The 21,077-nt window shown below is 40.8% G+C and overlaps 1 protein-coding gene across 1 annotated transcript in view; it reads right to left on the reverse strand.

The window, feature by feature from the left end:
* LOC123992876 (carbohydrate sulfotransferase 1-like) overlaps positions 1-21,077 on the reverse strand; it is a 70,794-nt gene that overhangs the window by 47,499 nt on the left and 2,218 nt on the right. The window contains exon 2 of the mRNA XM_046294485.1: positions 9,356-9,530. Within this exon, the coding sequence (XP_046150441.1) occupies positions 9,356-9,530 (175 nt within the window). The remainder of the gene's footprint in view (positions 1-9,355; positions 9,531-21,077) is intronic.

Raw genomic sequence — 21,077 nt, forward strand, 5'->3', positions numbered from 1 at the left:
ACAGTAGAACAGATAGCTGCTACTTCTGGACAGTAGAACAGATAGCTAGCTACTTCTGTACAGTAGAACAGATAGCTACTTCTGTACAGTAGAACAGATAGCTACTTCTGTACAGTAGAACAGATGGCTACTTCTGTACAGTAGAACAGATAGCTACTTCTGTACAGTAGAACAGATAGCTACTTCTGTACAGTAGAACAGATAGCTACTTCTGTACAGTGGAACAGATAGCTACTTCTGTACAGTGGAACAGATAGCTACTTCTGTACAGTAGAACAGATAGCTACTTCTGTACAGTAGAACAGATAGCTACTTCTGTACAGTAGAACAGATAGCTACTTCTGTACAGTAGAACAGATAGCTACTTCTGTACAGTGGAACAGATTGGCTACTTCTGTACAGTGGAACAGATAGCTACTTCTGTACAGTGGAACAGATAGCTACTTCTGTACAGTGGAACAGATTGCTACTTCTGTACAGTAGAACAGATTGCTACTTCTGTACAGTGGAACAGATTGCTACTTCTGTACAGTAGAACAGATTGCTACTTCTGTACAGTAGCTACTTCTGGACAGTAGAACAGATAGCTACAGCTACTTCTGGACAGTAGAACAGATAGCTAGCTACTTCTGTACAGTAGAACAGATAGCTAAGCTACTTCTGGACAGTAGAACAGATAGCTAAGCTACTTCTGGACAGTAGAACAGATAGCTAAGCTACTTCTGGACAGTAGAACAGATAGCTTCTTCTGGACAGTAGAACAGATACTTTGGAACATATAGAACAGATAGAACTATAGCTACTTCTGTACAGTAGAACAGATAGCTACTTCTGTACAATGGAACATATAGCTACTTCTGGACAGTAGAACAGATAGCTAAGCTACTTGGACAGTAGAACAGATAGCTACTAGAACATCTGACAGTAGAACATATAGCTACTTCTGTACAGTAGAACAGATAGACACAGTAGAACAGATAGCTACTTCTGGACAGTAGAACAGATAGCTAGCTAGCTACTTCTGGACAGTAGAACAGATAGCTAGCTACTTCTGTACAGTAGAACAGACAGCTATAAACAGATAGCTAGCTACTTCTGGACAGTAGAACAGATAGCTACTACTTCTGTACAGTAGAACAGATAGCTGTACAGTAGAACAGATAGCTACTTCTGTACAGTAGAACAGACAGCTACTTCTGTACAGTAGACTTCTGTACAGTAGAACAGATAGCTTCTTCTGTACAGTAGAACAGATGGCTACTTCTGTACAATGGAACATATAGCTACTTCTGTACAGTAGAACATATAGCTACTTCTGTACAGTAGAACATATAGCTACTTCTGTACAGTAGAACATATAGCTACTTCTGTACAGTAGAACAGATTCTGCTACTTACTGTACAGTGGAACAGATTGCTACTTCTGTACAGTGGAACAGATAGCTACTTCTGTACAGTGGAACATATACTTCTGTACAGTGGAACAGATTGCTACTTCTGTACAGTGGAACAGATTGCTACTTCTGTACAGTGGAACAGATTGCTACTTCTGTACAGTGGAACAGATTGCTACTTCTGTACAGTGGAACAGATTGCTACTTCTGTACAGTGGAACAGATAGCTACTTCTGTACAGTAGAACAGATAGCTACTTCTGCAGATAGCTACTTCTGTAACAGTAGAACATATCGCTAATTATGTAGCAGTAGAACATATAGATACTTCTGTACAATAGAACAGATGCTACTTCTGTACAATTGGCTACTTCTGTACAATAGAACAGATAGCTACAGACAATAGAGCAGACAGCTACTTCTGTACAGTAGAACAGACAGCTACAGTACTTCTGTACGGTAGAATATGTAGCTACTTCTGGACAGTAGAACAGATAGCTAAGCTACTTCTGTACAGTAGAACAGATAGCTAGCTAGAACAGATAGATACTTCTGTACAGTAGAACAGATTGCTACTTCTGTACAGTAGAACAGATAGCTACTTCTGTACAGTAGAACAGATTGCTACTTCTGTACAGTAGAACAAATAGCTACTTCTGTATAGTAGAACAGATAGCTACTTCTGTAACAGTAGAACATATCGCTACAGTTCTTTTGTACAATAGAACAGACAGCTACTTCTGTACAATGGAACATATAGCTCCAGTTCTGTGCATTAGAACATATATCTACTTCTGTACAGTAGAACATACAGCTACAGTAGAAAAAATAGCTACTTGTGTACAATGGAACATATAGCTACTTCTGTACAGTGGAACTTATAGCTACTTCTGTATAGTAGAACAGATAGCTACTTCTGTACAGTAGAACAGATATACAGTTCTTTTGTACAGCTACTTCTGTACAGTGGAACAGACAGCTAGAACTTCTGTACAGTGAACAGATTGCTACTTCTGTACAGTAGAACAGATTGCTACTTCTGTACAGTAGAACAGATTGCTACTTCTGTACAGTAGAACAGATTGCTAAGATACTTCTGGACAGTAGAACAGATTGCTACTAGAACAGATTGCTGTACAGTAGAACAGATAGCTAAGCTACTTCTGGACAGTAGAACAGATAGCTTCTTCTGGACAGTAGAACAGACTGCTACTTCTGTACAATGGAACATATAGCTACTTCTGTACAGTAGAACAGATGGCTACTTCTGTACAATAGAACAGATGGCTAACAGTAGAACAGATGGCTACTTCTGTACAGTAGAACAGATGGCTACTTCTGTACAATAGAACAGATAGCTACTTCTGTACAGTAGAACAGCTAAGCTACTTCTGTACAGTAGAACAGCTATGCTACTTCTGTACAGTAGAACAGATAGCTTCTTCTGGACAGTAGAAAAAATAGCTACTTGTGTACAGTAGAACAGATGGCTACTTCTGTACAATGGAACATATAGCTACGCTACTTCTGGACAGTAGAACAGACAGCTACGCTACTTCTGGACAGTAGAACAGATAGCTACGCTACTTCTGGACAGTAGAACAGATAGCTACGCTCTTTCTGGACAGTAGAACAGATAGCTAAGCTACTTCTGGACAGTAGAACAGATAGCTAAGCTACTTCTGGACAGTAGAACAGATAGCTAAGCTACTTCTGGACAGTAGAACAGATAGCTAAGCTACTTCTGGACAGTAGAACAGATAGCTAAGCTACTTCTGGACAGTAGAACAGATAGCTAAGCTACTTCTGGACAGTAGAACAGATAGCTAAGCTACTTCTGGACACTAGAACAGATAGCTAAGCTACTTCTGGACACTAGAACAGATAGCTAAGCTTCTTCTGGACAGTAGAACAGACTGCTACTTCTGTACAATGGAACATATAGCTACTTCTGTACAGTAGAACATATAGCTACTTCTGTACAGTAGAACAGATAGCTACTTCTGTACAGTAGAAAAAATAGCTACTTGTGTACAATGGAACATATAGCTACTTCTGTACAGTGGAACATATAGCTACTTCTGTACAGTAGAACAGATAGCTACTTCTGTATAGTAGAACAGATAGCTACTTCTGTAACAGTAGAACATATCGATACAGTTCTTTTGTACAGTGGAACAGACAGCTACTTCTGTACAGTGGAACAGACAGCTACTTCTGTACAGTGGAACAGACAGCTACTTCTGTACAGTGGAACAGACAGCTACTTCTGTACAGTGGAACAGACAGCTACTTCTGTACAGTGGAACAGACAGCTACTTCTGTACAGTGGAACAGATTGCTACTTCTGTATAGTAACAGTAGAACAGATTGCTACTTCTGTACAGTAGAACAGATTGCTACTTCTGTAACAGTAGAACAGATTGCTAAGATACTTCTGGACAGTAGAACAGATTGCTAAGATACTTCTGGACAGTAGAACAGATTGCTAAGATACTTCTGGACAGTAGAACAGATAGCTAAGCTACTTCTGGACAGTAGAACAGATAGCTAAGCTAATTCTGGACAGTAGAACAGATAGCTAAGCTACTTCTGGACAGTAGAACAGATAGCTTCTTCTGGACAGTAGAACAGACTGCTACTTCTGTACAATGGAACATATAGCTACTTCTGTACAGTAGAACATATAGCTACTTCTGTACAGTAGAACATATAGCTACTTCTGTACAATGGAACATATAGCTACTTCTGTACAGTGGAACATATAACTACTTCTGTACAGTGGAACATAACTACTTCTGTACAGTAGAACAAATAGCTTCTTCTGGACAGTAGAACATATAGCGAATTATGTAGAGTAGAACATATAGATACTTCTGTACAGTAGAAAAAATAGCTACTTGTGTACAGTAGAATAGATGGCTACTTCTGTACAATGGAACATATAGCTACGCTACTTCTGGACAGTAGAACAGACAGCTACGCTACTTCTGGACAGTAGAACAGACAGCTACGCTACTTCTGGACAGTAGAACAGACAGCTACGCTACTTCTGGACAGTAGAACAGATAGCTCCGCTACTTCTGGACAGTATAACAGAAAGCTACGCTACTTCTGGACAGTAGAACAGATAGCTACGCTACTTCTGGACAGTAGAACAGATAGCTAAGCTACTTCTGGACAGTAGAACAGATAGCTTCTTCTGGACAGTAGAATGTGTAGCTACTTCGGTACAGTAGAACAGATAGCTACTTCTGTACAGTAGAACAGACAGCTACTTCTGTACAGTGGAACAGACAGCTACTTCTGTACAGTGGAACAGACAGCTACTTCTGTACAGTGGAACAGACAGCTACTTCTGTACAGTGGAACAGACAGCTACTTCTGTACAGTGGAACAGACAGCTACTTCTGTACAGTGGAACAGATTGCTACTTCTGTATAGTAACAGTAGAACAGATTGCTACTTCTGTAACAGTAGAACAGATTGCTACTTCTGTAACAGTAGAACAGATTGCTACTTCTGTAACAGTAGAACAGATTGCTAAGATACTTCTGGACAGTAGAACAGATAGCTAAGCTACTTCTGGACAGTAGAACAGATAGCTAAGCTACTTCTGGACAGTAGAACAGATAGCTAAGCTACTTCTGGACAGTAGAACAGATAGCTTCTTCTGGACAGTAGAACAGACTGCTACTTCTGTACAATGGAACATATAGCTACTTCTGTACAGTAGAACATATAGCTACTTCTGTACAGTAGAACAGATAGCTACTTCTGTACAATGGAACATATAGCTACTTCTGTACAGTGGAACATATAACTACTTCTGTACAGTGGAACATATAACTACTTCTGTACAGTAGAACATATAGCTTCTTCTGGACAGTAGAACATATAGCGAATTATGTAGAGTAGAACATATAGATACTTCTGTACAGTAGAAAAAATAGCTACTTGTGTACAGTAGAATAGATGGCTACTTCTGTACAATGGAACATATAGCTACGCTACTTCTGGACAGTAGAACAGACAGCTACGCTACTTCTGGACAGTAGAACAGACAGCTACGCTACTTCTGGACAGTAGAACAGATAGCTACGCTACTTCTGGACAGTAGAACAGATAGCTAAGCTACTTCTGGACAGTAGAACAGATAGCTTCTTCTGGACAGTAGAATGTGTAGCTACTTCGGTACAGTAGAACAGATAGCTACTTCTGTACAGTAGAACAGATAGATACTTCTGTACAGTAGAACAGATAGATACTTCTGTACAGTAGAACAAATAGCTTCTTCTGGACAGTAGAACATATAGAATTATGTAGAGTAGAACATATAGATACTTCTGTACAATAGAACAGATGGCTACTTCTGTACAATAGAACAGATGGCTACTTCTGTACAATAGAACAGATGGCTACTTCTGTACAATAGAACAGATGGCTACTTCTGTACAATAGAACAGATGGCTACTTCTGTACAATAGAACAGATGGCTACTTCTGTACAATAGAACAGATGGCTACTTCTGTACAATAGAACAGATGGCTACTTCTGTACAATAGAACAGATGGCTACTTCTGTACAATAGAACAGATGGCTACTTCTGTACAATAGAACAGATGGCTACTTCTGTACAGTAGAACAGATGGCTACTTCTGTACAGTAGAACAGCTAGCTACTTCTGTACAGTAGAACAGCTACGCTACTTCTGTACAGTAGAACAGACTGCTACTTCTGTACAATGGAACATATAGCTACTTCTGTACAGTAGAACATATAGCTACTTCTGTACAGTAGAACAGATAGCTACTTCTGTACAGTAGAAAAAATAGCTACTTGTGTACAGTAGAACAGATGGCTACTTCTGTACAATGGAACATATAGCTACTTCTGTACAGTGGAACATATAGCTACTTCTGTACAGTGGAACATATAGCTACTTCTGTACAGTAGAACATATAGATACTTCTGTACAGTAGAAAAAATAGCTACTTGTGTACAGTAGAACAGATGGCTACTTCTGTACAATGGAACATATAGCTACGTTACTTCTGGACAGTAGAACAGACAGCTACGCTACTTCTGGACAGTAGAACAGACAGCTACGCTACTTCTGGACAGTAGAACAGATAGCTACGCTACTTCTGGATAGTAGAACAGATAGCTATGCTACTTCTGGACAGTAGAACAGATAGCTAGGCTACTTCTGGACAGTAGAACAGATAGCTAAGCTACTTCTGGACAGTAGAACAGATAGCTAAGCTACTTCTGGACAGTAGAACAGATAGCTACTTCTGGACAGTAGAACTACTTTCTGGACAGTAGAACAGATAGCTAAGCTACTTCTGGACAGTAGAACAGATAGCTTCTTCTGGACAGTAGAACAGACTGCTACTTCTGTACAATGGAACATATAGCTACTTCTGTACAGTAGAACATATAGCTACTTCTGTACAGTAGAACAGATAGCTACTTCTGTACAATGGAACATATAGCTACTTCTGTACAGTGGAACATATAGCTACTTCTGTACAGTAGAACAGATAGCTACTTCTGTATAGTAGAACAGATAGCTACTTCTGTAACAGTAGAACATATCGCTACAGTTCTTTTGTACAGTGGAACAGACAGCTACTTCTGTACAGTGGAACAGACAGCTACTTCTGTACAGTGGAACAGACAGCTACTTCTGTACAGTGGAACAGACAGCTACTTCTGTACAGTGGAACAGACAGCTACTTCTGTACAGTGGAACAGACAGCTACTTCTGTACAGTGGAACAGACAGCTACTTCTGTACAGTGGAACAGATTGCTACTTCTGTACAGTGGAACAGATTGCTACTTCTGTATAGTAACAGTAGAACAGATTGCTACTTCTGTACAGTAGAACAGATTGCTACTTCTGTACAGTAGAACAGATTGCTACTTCTGTACAGTAGAACAGATTGCTACTTCTGTAACAGTAGAACAGATTGCTACTTCTGTAACAGTAGAACAGATTGCTAAGATACTTCTGGACAGTAGAACAGATAGCTAAGCTACTTCTGGACAGTAGAACAGATAGCTAAGCTACTTCTGGACAGTAGAACAGATAGCTAAGCTACTTCTGGACAGTAGAACAGATAGCTAAGCTACTTCTGGACAGTAGAACAGATAGCTAAGCTACTTCTGGACAGTAGAACAGATAGCTAAGCTACTTCTGGACAGTAGAACAGATAGCTTCTTCTGGACAGTAGAACAGACTGCTACTTCTGTACAATGGAACATATAGCTACTTCTGTACAGTAGAACATATAGCTACTTCTGTACAGTAGAACAGATAGCTACTTCTGTACAATGGAACATATAGCTACTTCTGTACAGTGGAACATATAACTACTTCTGTACAGTAGAACAAATAGCTTCTTCTGGACAGTAGAACATATAGCGAATTATGTAGAGTAGAACATATAGATACTTCTGTACAGTAGAAAAAATAGCTACTTGTGTACAGTAGAATAGATGGCTACTTCTGTACAATGGAACATATAGCTACGCTACTTCTGGACAGTAGAACAGACAGCTACGCTACTTCTGGACAGTAGAACAGACAGCTACGCTACTTCTGGACAGTAGAACAGATAGCTACGCTACTTCTGGACAGTATAACAGAAAGCTACGCTACTTCTGGACAGTAGAACAGATAGCTACGCTACTTCTGGACAGTAGAACAGATAGCTTCTTCTGGACAGTAGAACAGATAGCTTCTTCTGGACAGTAGAACAGATAGCTTCTTCTGGACAGTAGAACAGATTGCTACTTCTGGACAGTAGAACAGATAGCTAAGCTACTTCTGGACAGTAGAACAGATAGCTAAGCTACTTCTGGACAGTAGAACAGATAGCTTAGCCACTTCTGGACAGTAGAACAGATAGCTAAGCCACTTCTGGACAGTAGAACAGATAGCTAAGCTACTTCTGGACAGTAGAACAGATAGCTAAGCTACTTCTGGACAGTAGAACAGATAGCTAAGCTACTTCTGGACAGTAGAACAGATTGCTACTTCTGGACAGTAGAACAGATGGCTACTTCTGGACAGTAGAACAGATGGCTACTTCTGGACAGTAGAACAGATGGTACTTCTGGACAGTAGAACAGATGGCTACTTCTGAACAGTAGAACAGATAGCTACAGTTCTTCTGGACAGTAGAACAGATAGCTACAGTACTTCTGTACAGTCGATCAGATAGCTACAGTACTTCTGTACAGTCGAACAGATAGCTACAGTACTTCTGGACAGTCGAACAGATAGCTACAGTACTTCTGGACAGTAGAACAGATAGCTACAGTACTTCTGGACAGTAGAACACATAGCTACAGTACTTCTGGACAGTAGAACAGATGGCTTCTTCTGGACAGTAGAACAGATGGCTTCTTCTGGACAGTAGAACAGATGGCTTCTTCTGGACAGTCGAACAGATAGCTTCTTCTGGACAGCAGAAGAGATAGCTTCTTCTGGACAGTCGAACAGATAGCTACAGTTCTTCTCTACAGTAGAACATATAGCTACTTCTGTTTGTTGCTCTGTGTTTGTTATGTGTTATGTGTTTGTTATGTGCTATATATACGGTCCAGCCACTTTGTTCTGTATTAGTGGTTACATGCTTGGCAGAGTCATGCCTATACCTTTGGACAGCAGGCTCCGGCTGTGGTAGACACACACAAAGTAGGCTACAACATACAGTAGAACATGTGCTTCCTAAGCCATATAATGCACAGCCACTTTGTGCTTGTTTTTCTCTGTGTGTGCTTGGCATATTTTTGACACTACCTTTGGGCTGTGGGCTCTGGAAATAGTGGACTCCTTAGTAGACACACAAAGTAGAAACAGTGGAATGTGTGCTCCCTAATCCATTTAGAGTACAGCCACTTGTACTTTTTGTTGTGCATTAGTGGCTACATGCTGGAGTTTTGTCCTACCTTTGGGCTGTCGGCTCTGGCAGTGGTAGACGCCACCGTGGCAGGGCCCAGACAGGGAGTCCCTCAGGGTGCGGATGGCTGTGTACTGGACTCCCAGAGAGGCACACACCAGCAACAGCACTGTCTTCCAGGAGCACTCCATCCTGCCTCCTCCTCTGCCCCTACATCCTACATGCTGCAGCCACCGGGGGAAACATAGAGAGGTCACACTCTCCTCAGGTAAACGTGGTGCAGAAGAGTAGGCATTTGGGATTTGACATTGTGACTTTCATCTTTCTGCAGACATTCTGACCAGATCAGATTTGTACCATAGCTTATTATCATTAACATACAAGGAAGCTACAATAACATATGACCATTTAAACACATATTACCAGAATAACTCAACCTTAATATTTCAACCGTACAGTATATAGCATATGTACACTGATAACTGATGGCTGTCTTCATCTAAACCCGAAGTCGCTGCAGTAAAAGCATAGTTTGTTTACCATTGGGAAAGAGAGACCTGGGTTAAAATACCGAAGCAATAAAAAGCATTAGAGCAAAAAGCCTCTATTTTCACACCTTCAGGTTAATGGTAGGTAATAGCACCTGCCGATCCAGATTATTAAAACCCCTTCCAGCTATGCTTCCACAAACACTCCAAATTGCTCTCTTAGCACTTAGTGAAATAGATCCAAATAGCTCCACACATGAGCAAATATCATCAAAGCCATACCTTGATAGTACTAAATGTATAAATAGAAGGAGAAATTGGAAATGCCTCCTCTTTCTCTCGCCTCCCTCTCTCTCTCTCCATCCCTCCACCATCCCTTCTCCCTTTTAATTCCTCATGTTCATTGATGATGTTTATGTTTTTGTGGCAGGTTAATGTCCCCAGGAACATATCTTACAGCCCAGAGATAAGCTTTTGATGTTCCATTCATCACAAACAGGCAGCATCCCTCCCTGCCATAGACATTCACTGTAAAGAATGGGATCAAAAATTGCCCACATCGTAGTAGACATAATCTAGCACAATAAAATATGATTTGATTATTTTAACTCTAGGAAAATAAAAGGTAGTGATTTGTAAGACTGATCTGTCTGAAGTGTCAATGATTTCCATGAAAAATGTATATCTGAGCATGAATGATTGAATGAGATCAAATAATGAGTAACTTTGACCAGGCTACTTAATACCATTGATTCCCTGGGAAAGAAAAGAACAGGCAATCAGCCGTTATGACAGCACATGTACAGCCCGTACAGCCTGTATGCATATTGGAGATCATGTGAATCCTCAGTGACTAGTTTGGTTTTCATTGCCATTCATAATCAGAGCTCACAGACCCTCTGCTCCTTGTCCTCCCGAGACAACAGAAGCAGATGCCAAGTGTACGGATTAAAGCAATTTGATTTGTAAGGGACTTGTCTTCCCTCTCAAGATCTGCCATTTTGCCGCTATGGGATTCCTCCCAAATATTCCATCAACAGCTCGAAAACAGACTTTGTGTTTTGAATTGTCTGTTGGCCTCATCTATTTTTCATAGCATAACAGCATTACAGAGGATAAATGCCTCAGGGGATGATAGGTTTTAGAAGAGACAGTATGTCTCTTGCTGGGTGTTGTTTTTGAAGAATTACAGTGGGACCTGAGCAGGTGTTTTTCTAGTCTAAATAAAAGGGACAACAGGAGATAATGGCTTTTGTGCTTTAAAGTCCAGAGAAGGGGAGGTGGTCGTTGAAGTGAGGCATAGGGGGGAAAAAGAGGCTTTTGGGAAGCAGGTGAAAGCGGTGACAACTAAAATTCTGAATTCATTTAATTATTGGTTACGTACACAGTTTAGCAGATGTCATAGTGGGTGCAGCAAAATGCTTATGTTACTAGCTCCTAACAGTATAGTAAAATGTCAAACAAGTACACACATAATATTCAATTAAAACTAGAAACAAGAAATTAAGAATGTCAGGACGAATCCAATGAACAAACAAAAAACACTGTATCAGTAATTCAAATGCAATATATGCATATATACACCAAAATACATAGTCAGTGTATCTGTACAGTATGCTGTGTACAGCAGTAGATATATTACAGTGAGCTATGTTGAGAATCCAGTGTAGTGCTGTCAGAGCGTGGACGAGCGGCGCTCCCTCACTTTTCAATTTGAGAATACATGGAGCTGGTAAAACTATTTCTGGAAAATTCATTCTGAGAAATTCTAAATAAATGATTTAATTACCACAAAAATTCTATGAAAAACGATAGCATGAGAAACCAAATAAATGTGTATACGTAGCAGCCTAGAGGTAGGTAAATAGTGTTTTCTTCCTCGTCTTCCCTCTGGCTGTGGAGAGAATGATGAACTATTCTGCTACTTGTTTGCACTGCGGAGGCCCGTCGGAGGCTTGACCACATTGGCCAATCAGAATGTTGAAAAACAATCTAAATTCACTGTGTGTCTGCCTTGATGTTCATAAAACTCCATGGACCACTCTTGCGATGTGGAACCCAGAATGATATGTGACCACTTGGTTATGGCGACACCCAAGCCAGAGTGGCCACCGCAAAGCCCAAGGAGCCTGACCCTCTCTGGAAGTTGCTGTAGCCCTTCCTCAGGATATTTAGCAGCCTACATTGGCTATTGGTTGAGACGCAGGGCCCGTTCTAGCTTTGTATGTCAGGATGGGTAATTGGAAATGTGAATTGGGTCAAGTTGGAGGTAATAATGCATTTACTGTAGGTTACCGTTTATTGAGATGAATGAATACACCACAACAAAGGCTTGATTTTATGGCTGTTTTAAAAAACGACTTTCTGCAATTGTACATAGTAATGATTTATTTTCACTACTTGTAACAAGGCACAAGGTGAGACCCAGATGCAGATTCAGGAGTCTTGGAATGTTTATTAATCCAAAGGGGTAGGCAAGAGAATGGTCGTGGACATGCAAAAAGGTCAAAACCAGATCAGAGTCCAGGAGGTACAGAGTGACAGACAGGCTCGTGGTCAAGGCAGGCAGAATGGTCAGGCAGGTGGGTACAAAGTCCAGAAACAGGCGAGGGTCAAAACCTGGAGGACTAGAAAAAGGAGAATGAAAAAAGCAGGAGAAAGGGAAAACTGCTGGTTGACTTGGAAACATACAAGACGAACTGGCTCACAGAGACAGGAAACACAGAGATAAATACATTGGGGAAAATCAGCAACACCTGGAGGGGGTGGAGACAATCACAAGGACAGGTGAAACGGGTCAGTGCGTGAACTTTGTCAATTGATTTGATATCATGTATAATCAATGCAAATAAATTAATAGTTCTGTAATAGGTTATATTGTAACTACGTGTTCAATCCAATTTTATTTATGAAACAGCGTGTAAACTATGCAATACAATAAAATGCCTACTCTCAAATAAAGCTGTTCTCGCAAACAGTGCAATAATGTTAAGCTATCTATATTTGTATTGACATTAGGCTATAGCCTACAAATAGCTATAACATGTAGTCGTAGGCCTACTGCAAATTATTGTTGTTTGTTTCTGAACTTTGTCCTTATTATTCTTTGTTGAGGGAAAACCCATTGAGACCATGGTCTCATTCCCAAGGGTGCTCTAATCCCAACAAACAATACATTGTAAAACAAAACAGCAATCAATACAAAACACAACATTTATGAAAAGTTACAGTCCTCATCTACTAGGTCCTCAATTAACACCCTCAACTGCCCGAGCAGCACCAGAACATGTAATTATAACGAGTTCTGCAAATTGTTCCAGCAGTGAGGCGCATTAAAACTGGCGGATTTACCTAATTTGGTGGAGACCCGAGGAACCTTAAGAGTTAACCAACCACGTGAACGGGTTTGATAACTCATGTTTTTATACTTCAACTACAAAGTTAGGTAAATCAGAGAAGAGCTTTGTAAACCAAAAAGTTAAGTGATCTACCGGACATTAATGAGGAGTAGGCAACATTTTAATATACAGTGCCTTGCGAAAGTATTCGGCCCCCTTGAACTTTGCGACCTTTTGCCACATTTCAGGCTTCAAACATAAAGATATAAAACTGTATTTTTTTGTGAAGTATCAACAACAAGTGGGACACAATCATGAAGTGGAATGACATTTATTGGATATTTCAAACTTTTTTAACAAATCAAAAACGGAAAAATTGGGCGTGCAAAATTATTCAGCCCCCTTAAGTTAATACTTTGTTGCGCCACCTTTTGCTGTGATTACAGCTGTAAGTCGCTTGGGGTATGTCTCTATCAGTTTTGCACATCGAGAGACTGAAATTTTTTCCCATTCCTCCTTGCAAAACAGCTCGAGCTCAGTGAGGTTGGATGGAGAGCATTTGTGAACAGCAGTTCTCAGTTCTTTCCACAGATTCTCGATTGGATTCAGGTCTGGACTTTGACTTGGCCATTCTAACACCTGGATATGTTTATTTTTTAACCATTCCATTGTAGATTTTGCTTCATGTTTTGGATCATTGTCTTGTTGGAAGACAAATCTCCGTCCCAGTCTCAGGTCTTTTGCAGACTCCTTCAGGTTCTCTTCCAGAAAGGTCCTGTATTTGGCTCCATCCATCTTCCCATCAATTTTAACCATCTTCCCTGTCCCTGCTGAAGAAAGGCAGGCCCAAACCATGATGCTGCCACCACTATGTTTGACAGTGGGGATGGTGTGTTCAGGGTGATGAGCTGTGTTGCTTTTACGCCAAACATAACGTTTTGCATTGTTGCCAAAAAGTTCAATTTTGGTTTCATCTGACCAGAGCACCTTCTTCCACATGTTTGGTGTGTCTCCCAGGTGGCTCGTGGCAATCTTTAAACGACACTTTTTATGGATATCTTTAAGAAATGGCTTTCTTCTTGCCACTCTTTCATAAAGGCCAGATTTGTGCAATATACGATTGATTGTTGTCCTATGGACAGAGTCTCTCACCTTAGCTGTAGATCTCTGCAGTTCATCCAGAGTGATCATGGGCCTCTTGGCTAAATCTCTGATCAGTCTTCTCCTTGTATGAGCTGAAAGTTTAGAGGGACGGCCAGGTCTTGGTAGATTTGCAGTGGTCTGATACTCCTTCCATTTCAATATTATCGCTTCCACAGTGCTCCTTGGGATGTTTAAAGCTTGGGAAATATTTTTGTATCCAAATCCGGCTTTAAACTTCTTCACAACAGTATCTCAGACCTGCATGGTGTGTTCCTTGTTCTTTATGATGCTCTCTGCGCTTTTAACGAACCTCTGAGACTATCAAAGTGCAGGTGCATTTATACGGAGACTTGATTACACACAGGTGGATTGTATTTATCATCATTAGTCATTTAGGTCAACATTGGATCATTCAGAGATCCTCACTGAACTTCTGGAGAGAGTTTGCTGCACTGAAAGTAAAGGGGCTGAATAATTTTGCACGCCCAATTTTTCAGTTTTTGATTTGTAATTTTTTTTTGAAATATCCAATAAATGTCATTCCACTTCATGATTGTGTCCCACTTGTTGTTGATTCTTCACAAAAAAATACAGTTTTATATCTTTATGTTTGAAGCCTGAAATGTGGCAAAAGGTCGCAAAGTTCAAGGGGGCCGAATACTTTCGCAAGGCACTGTAGGATGTAGTGAAGAGTATTAAAACTGTCACGGTCAGGTGCAGAGAAGAGACCAGACGAGGAATCAGTGGTTAAGGATAAACATAATACTTTACTGAGAAACGGTAGCCTCAGGATCACAGTACACTTAAAAAAACACCAAACACTAAGTCTCAAAGTCACTCAGGAAATGAACGCACATGGTAAACAATTCAAGCTTCTGCAAAGGACAACAGAAAACACACCTCTTTTAACAGGGAAATCAAAATCAATAAATTGGACACACCTGAATCTACACACAATACCCTATGATGACAAAGCAAAACAGGTTTTTAGAAAATGTGCAAATGTATTTAAAAAAATAAAAAATGAAATATTACTTTTACATAAGTATTCAGAACCTTTACTCTGTACTTTGTTGATGCACCTTTGGCAGCGTTTACAGATCTGAGTCTTCTTGGGTATGACAGGCTTGGCACGCCGGCTCTGTCAGGTTGGATGGGGAGTGATGCTGCACAGATATTTTCAGGTCTGATGCAATAAGCATGGCACACCTGTATTTGGAGTTTCTCCCATTCTTCTCTGCAGATCCTCTCAAGCTCTGTCAGGTCGGATAGGGAGCATCGCTGCACAGCTATTTTCAGGTCTCTCCAAGAGATGTTCGATTGGGTTGAAGTCCGGGCTCTGGCTGGGCCACTTAAGGACATTCAGAGACTTGTCCCGAAGCCACTCCCGCGTTGCCATGGCTGTGTGCTTAGGGTCATTTTCCTGTTGGAAGGTGAATCTTCACCCTAGTCTGAGGTCCTGAGCACTCTGGAGCGCGTTTTCATCAAAGATCGCTCTGTACTTTGCTCCGTTCATCTTTCCCTCGATCCTGTCTAGTCTCCCAGTCCCTGCAGCTGAAAAACATCCCCACAGTATGATGCTGCCACCACCATGCATCACCGTCGAGATGGTGCCAGGTTTCCTCCAGACATGACGCTTGGCATTCAGGCCAAAGAGTTCAATATTGGTTTCATCAGACCATAGAATCTTGTTTATCATGGTCTGAGAGTCTTTAGGTGCCTTTTGGCAAAGTCCAAGTGGGCTGTCATGTGCCTTTTACTGAGGAGTGGCTTCCATCTGGCCACTCTACCATAAAGGCCTGATTGGTGGAGTGCTGCAGAGATGGTTGTCCTTCTGGAAGTTTCTCACATCTCCACAGAGGAACTCTGAAGCTCTGTCAGAGTGACCATCCGGTTCTTGGTCACCTCCTTGACGAAGGACCATCTCCCCCAATTGCTCAGTTTGGCCTGACGGCCAGCACTAGGAAGAGTCTTGGTGGTTCAAAACTTCTTTCATTGAAGAATGATGGAGGTCACTGTGTTCTTGGGGACCTTCAATGCTACATACTGTACATGTTTTGTTATCCTTCCCCAGATCTGAGCCTCAACAACAATCCTGTCTCGGAACTCTACAGACAATTCCTTTGACTTCATGGCTTGGTTTTTGCTCTGACATGCACTGTCAACTGTGGAACTTTATATAGACAGGTGTGTGCCTTTATATAGACAGGAATTTACCACAGGTGGACTCCATGTCACGCCCTGACCGTAGAAATTATTTTTATGTCTCTATTTTGTGTTCTTAATCAGAGGCAGCTGTCTATCGCTGTCTCTGATTGAGAACCATACTTAGGTAGCCTTTTCCCATCTGTGTTTTGTGGGTAGTTGTTTTGTGTCAGCACGAGACAGAACTGTTTCAGTTTCGTTCGTTCTCTTTGTTGGTTTTTATTCCGTGTTCAGTTCAATTAATAAATCATGAACCCTTCCCACGCTGTGCTTTGGTCCTCTTCTTCAAACAGCTGTTACAGAACTACCCACCACCAAAGGACCAAGCAGCCTGGAAGAGAGGACTAGACATGGGAGGACATCCTGGCTGGAAGGGATCGCCTCCCATGGGAACAGGTGGAGGCAGCCAGGAGAGCAGAGGCAGCAGGAGAAAGGAGGCAGCCCCCCCCCCCAAAAAAAATGTTGGGGGATAAACAGGGAGTGTGGTGGAGTCAGATTGAAGACCTGAGCCCACTCTCCGTTCTTACCAGGGCGAGCATGTGGCTGGTCAGGCCCAGTGCTATGGGGTGATGCACACTGTGTCTGTCCGGAGCTGTCAGAGTCGCCCTCCTGTCCGGAGCTGTCAGAGTCGCCCTCCTGTCCGGAGCTGTCAGAGTCGCCCTCCTGTCCGGAGCTGTCAGAGTCGCCCTCCTGTCCGGAGCTGTCAGAGTCGCCCTCCTGTCCGGAGCTGTCAGAGTCGCCCTCCTGTCCGGAGCTGCCAGAGTCGCCAGTCCGGGGCCAGCGGCGAGGGTCCCCGCATCAGAGGCGCCGCATAAGGTGGAGCGGGGTCCATGTCCCGCACCAGAACCGCCACCGCGGATATATGCCCACACAGACCCTCCCCTATAGGTTTAGGTTTTGCGGCCGAAGGGGAGGGGGGGCCCCTGACCATAGAGATCCTTTTCATGTCTCTATTTTGGTTTGGTCAGGGCGTGGGTTGGGGTGGGCATTCTATGTTTTGTGTTCTATGTTTTCTATTTCTGTGTGTTTGTCCGGGTGTGGTGTTCAATCAGAGGAAGCTGTCTATTGTTGTCTCTAATTGAGAACCATACTTAGGACTGTTTTGTTTTCGTTCATTCTCTTTGTTATTTTGTTTTATGTTCAGTTTAAATAAAAATAACATGAACACTTACCACGCTGCGCTTTGGTCCACACCTTAATACGACGACCGTTACACTCCAATCAAGTTGTAGAAACATCTCAAGGATGATCAATGGAAACAGGATGCACCTGAGTTCAATTTCGAGTCTCATAGCAAAGGGTTTGAATATGTATGTAAATAAGGTATATATGTTTTTTTATATATTTGCAAAAATGTCTAAAAACCTGCTTTCGCTTTGTCATTATGGGGTATTGTATGTAGATTGAAGAGGGTAAATCCATTGTAACGTAGCTGAATGTGGGAAAAGTCAAGGGGTCTGAATACTTTCCGAATGCATGGTATATATAGTCTTGCCCACATTAAGTACAAGTTCAAAACCAACCAGAGCATTTTGTAAAGCAACAAAGTCAGTTTGCCGCTCTAGCAACGCCTGGTCTACATTTGGGGCAATGGCATACATAACAGTATCGCCTGCATAAAGAGGAATATTACGAGTTTTAACAGAGACCAATATCATTTATATAAATAGTAAATAGAACAGGTCCCAATACCGACCCCTGTGGTACACCTTTGGGAATATCCCGGAACATAGACTTAACACCATCAGAAATCACACATTGTGTCCTATCTGATAAATAATTCTCAAACCACTTGCATGAAGTCTGATCCAGGCCCATTTCAGTGAACATTTGAATGAGAGTGTGATGGTCAACAGTGTCAAAGGCTTTGGAAAGGTCTATCAATAAGGAAGCACAATCATTTTTATAATTTAAGCAATTTAACACATCATGTAAAACAAGCGTAGCAGCTGAAACGGTGTTATGTCCAGGACTAAAACCGGATTTTGTGCTATCCTTCAGCACCACAAGTTGGTTCAACTTCATTAACATCATTGTGCTTCAATCGCTTAAAATGACATTTCATCTAGATCAGTTGCCTACTCCTTATAATAATATAATAATATATGCCATTTAGCAGACGCTTTTATCCAAAGCGACTTACAGTCATGTGTGCATACATTCTACGTATGGGTGGTCCCGGGGATCGAACCTACTACCCTGGCGTTACAAGCGCCATGCTCTACCAACTGAGCTACAGAAGTCCTACTCATCACGTATAATTGTTATTACAAATAGAAGATGATCACTTCTCACAATGGTGCTTGTTTTGTAAAGTTAGAACAGAGCTGAATCCATGTCTCACAAGATCACATAATGATTCATTTGACTTTTAAATAACAGAACCGAGTATAATACCATAGCATAGTAGACCTATAACGTTACTGCTATTCCCAAAACACCTCATTTCTAAGGAGATTTTAGGATGGTTAGTCCAAAAAATATATATCATGCTCCAAAACTCAACAGAGCGTGCCACAAGGTAGGTTATACGCTTTGATTGAAACAAAATACAGGAAGTCTAATAGTTTGTTAATTAATTAAAACTTTTTGACGCTACCCATGCCTTTAGCGGGATAATTGTCATCAACAACCGCTAAATTGTAGAGCACCACATTCAAATAATATTACTAAAAATATTTATATTCATGAAATCACAAGTGCAATATAGTAAAACACAGCTTAGCCTTTTGTTAATCCAACTGTTGTGTCAGATTTTTAAAATATGCTTTACAGTGAAAGCAATCCAAGCGTTTGTGTAAGTTTATTGATCGCTGGACAAAACATTATGAACCCCTAGCATCAAAGTAACTTGGTCATGAAAATCAGAAAAGCAATCAAATTAATCGTTTACCTTTGATCTTCGAATGTTTTCACTCACGAGACTCCCAGTTACACAATAAATGTTCCTTTTGTTCCATAAAGATTATTTTTATAACCAAAATACCTCTGTTTGTTTGTCACGTTATGTTCAGAAATCCACAGGAAAGAGCGATCACGACAACGCAGATGAAAATTCCAAATATTATCCCTAATGTCCACAGAAACATGTCAAACGTTTTTTATAATCAATCCTCAGGTTGTTTTAAAATATTTAATTGATAATATATCAACTGCAGCTGTCTTTTTCAATAGGAGAGGGACAGACAATGGCTGGCCAAACTCTGTTGCGTGAGCAAAACGCTGCTGGCACCCAGCCATACAATGACGCAATCTTATCGTTCTCACTCATTTTTCAAAATAAAAGCCTAAAACTAACAACTGTTGACACATTGAGGAAGCGATAGGAATCTGGTTGATATCACTTTAAATGGAGCAAAGGCTGGCTATGGAACATAATATATAATAATAATAATATATGGAGTTTTCAAAACTTACAGTCATGTGTGCATACATTCTACGCCACTTCCTGGTTTGATTTTCCTTTTCAAAATAGGGTTTGATTTTCCTCAGGGTTTCGCCTACAATATCAGTTCTGTGATACTCACAGACAATATTTTGACTGTTTTGGAAACATTAGTGTTTCCATCCTAATCTGTCAATTATATGCATATTCTAGCATCTGGTCCTGAGAAATAGGCCATTTACTTTGGGAACGTTATTTTCCAAACATAAAAATAGTGCTCTGCTATAATTCACTCACCAAACAGTTATTCAAGAAGATCTTAATGCATCTTCCCATGAAACTGATTGAGATCAATCAAATGATTGCCATGGACCAGTAAAATGTGAAGAATTATCATTCACGATTGACAGTGATGATGGCCTATTTTGAAAGTAGGTAACCTATACCTAACTTGGTGTTTGAGGGTATTAATATAACAATATGTATGTGTGTGGGTATAGTGCAATTGAAGTATGTGTTCTATGTATATTCTATAATGATAGGCCATTTGATTGGCTGTCGGTACCAACTTTGATTTGAAAATTATGATGTCATTTAAAAAAGAATAACACTACAACACTGATGGGTGTATGGATGTGTGAGTGTACAGTACCAGTCAAAAGATTGGACACACCTACCCATTCAAAGGTTTTTCTTTCTATTTACTATTTTCTACATTGTAGAATAATAGTGAAGACATAAAAACGATGAAATAACATATATGGAATCTTGTAGTAACCAAAAAAGTGTTAAACAAATCAACATATATTTTATATTTGAGATTCTTCAAAGTAGCCTCCCTTCGCCTTGATGACAGCTTTGCACACTCTTGGCATTCTCTTAACCAGCTTCCTGAGGTAGTCACCTGGAATGCATTACAATTAAAAGGTGTACCTTCTTAAAAGTACATTTGTGGAATGCCTTTCCTTCATAATGTATTTGAGCCAATCAGTTGTGTTGTGACAAGGTAGGTGTGGTATACAGAAGATAGCCCTATTTGGTAAAATACCAAGTCCATATTATGGCAAGAACAGCTCAAATACCCAATGAGAAAAGACAGTTCATCATTACTTTAAGACATGAAGGCCAGTCAATCCGGACATTTCTAGTTTCTTCAAGTGCAGTCGCAAAAACATCAAGCACTATGATGAAACTGGCTCTCAATAGGACCGC

Source organism: Oncorhynchus gorbuscha, linkage group LG02 (genome assembly GCF_021184085.1).
Source record: "Oncorhynchus gorbuscha isolate QuinsamMale2020 ecotype Even-year linkage group LG02, OgorEven_v1.0, whole genome shotgun sequence".
NCBI classification, from domain to species: Eukaryota; Metazoa; Chordata; class Actinopteri; order Salmoniformes; family Salmonidae; genus Oncorhynchus; species Oncorhynchus gorbuscha.